Below are 5,962 nucleotides of genomic sequence, written 5' to 3' on the forward strand. Positions count from 1 at the left end.
AAAGCTATTCTAAGGAATGGTGCTACACATCTATGATCCCAGCCCTTGGGAGGTGGAGGTAGGATGATCTGGAGTTTAAGGCCAGCCTCAACTACATAGCAAGTTTGAGGCCAGCCAGGGCTACATAGTGAGTCCTAGGCCAGCCTTGGCTACAGTGTGAGACCCTATCTCAACAAACTAACAAAAACGTGAGAAGGCCCAGAGGAGCACGTGGGTACACCAGTGGAGAACTACATTTCAAGGTGCCCCGACCCCATCTGCCAGTGTCCCTACCCAGGGACACCAATATTCTGGAACACGAGTCTCCTCCAGCCTTCACCACCTTTGTGCCACACTTCACTCTGCTACCCCAGGCTCCTGAGCTCCGGTACAGTCACCACCACATCCCCAGGACCTCCCCGCAGCCCACCCAATGAAAATGTATAGACGAGGCCCTGACCCGTGCCTCACACCCAGGTTCACAGAGGGCCTGTGCCTCTCTGATCAAAGTAAAGTCTGCATTACCAAAATGCTACATTTGGGCCACTGCAGGCCAGACAAGCCCACTAGCTCCCTGGAGCCCTTGGTCACATTGGATAGCAGCCCACAAGGGACCTGTGTATCTTGAGCCTCTGAAACCTGCAACATGTTACCCGGAACTGTCAAAAGTGTTCACACATGAGGGTTATATCAAAGGTCAGTTTTGAATCTCTGTTTGGAGGTAGGAGAAAACCTGTGTTCTTGTGTAACCATAGAAATCCTGGAAAGGATGCTGGGTCGGGGCCTTTGGCGGTTTGTTCTTCCCCATCATACGTCTTTGCATACGTCTTCTGGGGATTCAGCACTGGTGCCCCCAGCACCTGTCTGCCCTGGATTCCTTCTGTCTCCCCCCCGACTTTCCCCAGCCACAGGGTTCCATACCTGCTGCCCTCTGTTGCACATGCATGACCTTGCCCCTCCCCAATCCTTTGCTCCTAGAACCTTCCAAATGTGACATTCCTCCATCACAACCCTTCCCCCATGTGCCCTGGAGCACCTGTGGAGGGATAATATTCCTGGAGAGACGCGAACAAACATCTCACCCCAGAAAGGGAACCAACAGACCAAGTCAGGACACCACCGAAGTCCAGTTTGGTGAACCAGTGGGTTTTAATGGGGTTGCTTAGAGGAGTATAGGTGGGGCTTATGGGAGCAGAAATGACTCAGAAACAGCTGCATCACCAGAAGCCCACCGCAGCATGGGGGACAGCTCAGGAAAATAGGACATCTGGAGCACACTGCACAACGTGCGTGTCGGCAGCTCAACGGACTAGAGAGTCTTTTCCAGGCAGCTCAGCTGGTCTGAGCCTCGTCCAGACAGCCTGGCTGGTCTCTACCCTCCAGGCAGCTCAGCTAGTCTGAAAAAGTCTCTCCGCAGTCTAGGGCTTCTGGGGCTTCTGTATGTTTGGGGAAGAAGGACCTAGTGAATTTGGTCAGTTCTGGGGACTTCTTGAAGCTGTTGACTTGCTCACTTCCCTGAAGGATGGAATGTCCCACCTCCCCTTAGAATACCCTGTGTCTTAACAAGCTTCCCTTTAAGATGGAATGTCTTATGTGGGTGGGACCCCAGGGAGGACACACTGGCTCTGTACCAGTGAGGAAACTCCATGGTGGCCAGGGCTTCTGAGTCTCTCTTGACCTGGGCACAGTGCCTGAACTCTCACTCCAGAAGATAGGCCACTGTTTGGGGGGTTCCTAGCTGCCCTTTGGCCCAGCTGGGTTGCTTCAACCTTGTTCCCAAGAAAGGAACATTCAGGCCTCCGAGGCAGCTACAGCCTGGGGCCCATACCTGGCCCCCTCCTCCAAGGCCGTATCAGGTGCACTCGGTGAGGCCAGTGCTGAGATCCAGTGAGTAGAGATGACAGGTGACACTAAAGACCTGAACATGTCCCAGAAAACCAGGGGAGACCACCACTGCATCCTGGCCTCTACCCTTCCCAGACCCCTTTATCTTTTTTCTGCCGTCCCAGGTCTAGCCCTGTCCCCCTACCCCTGAGGTCCCCACTGGGGCAGGGGTTGGTGGAGAGAAAGGGGGACCAGACAACCAAACATGGAGGACAGTGGCGGGGGGGTCAACCTGGTGAGGGTGATGCCTTCCACCTGGCTTGCAGAGCCTCCTCTCCTCCCAGACTCCACCTCCACAGTGAGGAAGCCCCTCCCTCTGCACCCACCCACCAACCATCCATCTGAGTGTTAAATTGCCACGCCCATTTCATCCATCTTCTCATGAGGCTTTTGAGGTGTCTCTCCCTCTCGTGAGACTTTGCAGGGTGCTGCAGCTAGACAGTGACTGACCTGGTCCTGGAGAGACCAACACCAAGTTGGCCTGCTGGGTTTGGGCAACATGAGTCAGCAGGCCCTGCTGGGTTTGCCGCTAGCATTGGTTGGTGGCCTGCCTGAATCCCTGTCCACCCAAGGTAAGTGCTTGACTCCACAACAGGGTTCCCAGGGCACACTGCACGTCCCACCTGGGGAAGGGGTTGCACTGAGCTCAGGTCCCTCAGAGTCCTCATCTTTCTTCCATGCACCTGGGGTGGCCCCAGCTCCATCAGACAGCAGGGGCACATAAGCTTTCTTTTGCACAACTGCCTTTGTTGCTAGCAACGACTTTACCCTTCAGTTCCCTTTCAGAGCAGATGTGTCTGTGGGAAATCCTGCGGTAAGGTGCAAAAGATTAACGATAAGTGGGTGGGAGGCTCAGGGCTCTCTCAGGCACACTTCTCATGCAAAAAAACCAGAGTGGTGTTTAGTTTGTGAGATGCTGAGGTTTACACTTGGTTGAAAGAATGAAAGGAACCTGTGTACACATGAAAATACGTGCTGTGGGCTCAGGGACTCGGCAAACTAGACAGGTATCTGGGGGTCCAACAAACAAGCCAATGTGCGCCCCCTCTATAGAGCCACAGGCTCTGGATGCCTAGAAATGGTGGAAGGAAAAGGAGACAAGCCAGCACTGGACAGAGAAAGCTAAGGGAAGATGGAGCAGTGGCCTCCGACTATCCAGGGACTCACCTAAGAGAGAGAGAAAAGACTAGAGCCATGTGGGGAGTGATCAAAAGGAAGAAGGCCCAGTGTGGTGTGCAGCAAGGTTGGGGGCAGCCCAGGGCCGGCCGTGGGCTGGACCCCAGGTCCCTACACAGTTCCTGTGGGAGGTGTCTCTGTCCCTCTGCCAACCCAGTGGTGACAGCGGTGGGTCCTTCATAGTGGTGCAACAGTCTCCCCTGTACGCAATCATCCCCGAGGGAGGCTCCATCAACATCACCTGCACCACCAGAGGAGCACCTCTGTATGGGATCTTCCTGAAGCAGAGCTGGCCACGTGTGGCCAATGTGATTTACTATTCGGATGGGAAGGAGTCTACAGTGGACAAACGCTTCTCGGGCCGCATTGACTTCTTGGGGTCCCAGAACAACCTGACCATCACCATGCACCTCCTGCAGCTGAACGACTCTGCCATCTACAGTTGCCATGCCATCATGGAAAAAGAAGTTCAGGGCTCAGGCACCATGGTTGCGGTGACAGGTAGGGGAGATGCCCGCATGCCACTGACCAGGCCAGTCCCCACTGGCCCCTGGGGACCACCTCTTCTTCTCTTGCTGGAGTTGTCTCTGCTCAGAGCCCACCTCTTCCTGGAAGCTTCCTAGATTGCCACCCTCTGTTTCCTCTTCCATTGGTGGTTCCTTTTTGTCTTCCCAGAAAAACTGTCCCAAGGAGAAAGCAGACCCCAGAAACTTCAGGTGACATTAGTCGCTCTCCTGACTGGCCTTCCTGTGGGCTTTTTCCTCACTGGGCTAATCCTCGGGGTGCTGTGTACACTGAAGAAGACACAGGTCAGTGTAAGCCCACGACTGTCACTGACAGGCTGACCCTTCTCACAGAGCAGAGAGGGAAAGAGAGAGAGGGCTTAAGGCCAGAGAGCTGGTCAAACAGGAAACCCCAGCACCCGTCTCACCCTCTTTTGCAGGGTTCTGGGGGGCTCTCATGATGTACGTGACAGAGCACTAAAGATTCAGGGAGGGGGTATGAGCAAGGCTAGAGGGAGACAGAAGGGGAGAATGGGGCCCAGAACAGGTAGAATGTGGGGCCTCTGACCAGACCCTATGCACAGGCCAAGTGAGACAGCAGGCATGTGAACATGCATGTGCATATGTGAGTGTAGGGTATGCAGAGTCTCTGAGATGTAATTGTATCAATGTGCTTGAGTCAGTGTGCTGTGTGGGAAGGAGACAGACAGGGTCCTGGAGATGGTCAGCCTTGCCTGGTCACTCAGCTGTTTGCCAGGAGGCACGAGCAGTGGCCAGCACTGGCCTACCTACAGCTCACTTTGCCAGGTATATAGATGGAGGTCTGCCCTGCCCACCTACTCAGGTCTGGGGAAACTTTGTGTTGAAGAAATGAGGTGTGTGGAGCCAGGTGTACCTTATCCCAGTGACAACAGGCTGTCATTTCAGATCAAGAAACTGTGCACCTCCAGGGATAAGAACTCACGGTGCGTGGTGGTGTATGAGGACATGTCCTACAGCAACCGCAACACCCCATGTGCCCCCAACCAGTACCACTGAGGCCCTCTGCCCCCACACTATCTCACCATAGCTTGTAATGGGCCTGCTAACCCACTGAGCCCCTCTGCCCCCACACTATCTCACCATAGCTTGTAATGGGCCTGCTAACCCACTGAGCCCAGCTCCCCAGTACTTTGTGCAGGCCACTCAAGTGCCCCTTTGGTACTTCTGAGTGGACAGGGCTCCTCCTCCAAAAAGCCTTCCCCAAAGGCCTTTGGCTGCCTCCAGGTGGCCCCGATGGTGCTGCCATCAGGGACAAAGCTTGGCAAAGGCATGTGATACCACCTGGCGTGGGGGGGGGCAGGAGGAGGCTCCACCCTACCCAGCCTTGCCAGAAATAAAGGACTTGTTTTCTTCCCTTTCTCACTGTGGCGTTTATTTCTCAGTCAGCTCCTAGCTGGTAAGAGTAAGGGTTCAGATTGCTGACTCCCAGGGCTTCCAGTGTCCATGTGAGAACAGAAGAGGAGAGGAGGGAGAGAGCTCTTCCCACCGCAGCCCCCAGGAGCCCCAGCACTCCAGACCCTGAGAAGGAGTAGCTCACCTGCACAGGAGAAGAGCCAGTGGCAAAGGCCTCGACAGCAACCCCACCTGTCTAGGAGGCCATGTCTCTAAAGCCAGCAGCCCCACTGGGTCCCTGCTGGTGCAGCCCTAAGGCCCTCAAAGTGAGCAGCAGGGGCAGTGGCTTTCCCAGAAACCCCCGTCTCAGAGGTCCCTGCTGGGCACCGGTGCAAAGCACCACACCAGCAGCTCTCACACAAGACCAGCCCAGCTTGCAAGTGCTGTACCTGAGGATAAGAGCCCTCACTTCTACTATTTGTGGATGGGGAAACTGAGGCATAATCACTCAGATGACACATATGTCCAGGCCTGCAATCACTCACATCACATCACTGCCTCCTGGGACAACTGAAGGCATCAGAGGGGACAGGAACAAAGTCAACACGTTTGTGCTGGGCCACACCGGCTCCACGCTCTCACCTGCCACCACTCCTCTCCTGCCCCATCCCTGCCCCCCACCACAGACATAGAGGACAGGTGGCTGATGGCAGCAGTCCAATGGTCCTGCTCTGTGCACCTGGCAAACAGAGGGAGACAGAGGAACCAATGGCAAGGGGCACGCTCAGATCCAGCTCCATCCACCTCCCCGCAGAGCCCACCCAGACAGGCCCAGGACAGCCTCCCCTGCCCAAGCTGGGCCCTGCTCTCTCGACCACCACCATGGCCCTCACAACCATGGCCCTTACCACCATGGCCCTCATGGAGACCCTCAAAGGTGAGGGCGATAACAAAGCCTGAAAAAGTCCCTGGAGCACCAGAGCCTACAGCAGACGTGTAAGTCATGGGGCAGCCAAGACCTGTGTCTGTGAGCCCCAGCAAGTCCA

General features: G+C 55.4%; 1 protein-coding gene across 1 annotated transcript; it reads left to right on the forward strand.

Annotated features, from left to right (window-relative positions):
• Positions 1-2,362: 2,362 nt before the first annotated feature.
• Cd7 (CD7 molecule) lies at positions 2,363-4,899 on the forward strand. Its single transcript, XM_017796810.1, has 4 exons — positions 2,363-2,435; positions 3,103-3,540; positions 3,715-3,848; positions 4,470-4,899. Exons 1-4 carry the CDS (start codon positions 2,363-2,365, stop codon positions 4,578-4,580), a joined length of 756 nt encoding a protein of 251 aa, XP_017652299.1. The 3' UTR covers positions 4,581-4,899.
• Positions 4,900-5,962: the final 1,063 nt, after the last annotated feature.

This window comes from Nannospalax galili, unplaced genomic scaffold (assembly GCF_000622305.1).
Source record: "Nannospalax galili isolate Female #2095 unplaced genomic scaffold, S.galili_v1.0 scaffold1250, whole genome shotgun sequence".
Classification (NCBI taxonomy): Eukaryota; Metazoa; Chordata; class Mammalia; order Rodentia; family Spalacidae; genus Nannospalax; species Nannospalax galili.

Excerpts from the sequence above, each read along its gene's own strand:
- Cd7 (XM_017796810.1), top strand. The coding sequence starts at position 2,363 with ATGAGTCAGCAGGCCCTGCTGGGTTTGCCGCTAGCATTGGTTGGTGGC. Across the intron at positions 2,436-3,102 it reads TGAATCCCTGTCCACCCAAG|CAAGGTTGGGGGCAGCCCAG; the intron begins GTAAGTGCTTGA and ends TGTGGTGTGCAG. Across the intron at positions 3,849-4,469 it reads GTACACTGAAGAAGACACAG|ATCAAGAAACTGTGCACCTC; the intron begins GTCAGTGTAAGC and ends CTGTCATTTCAG.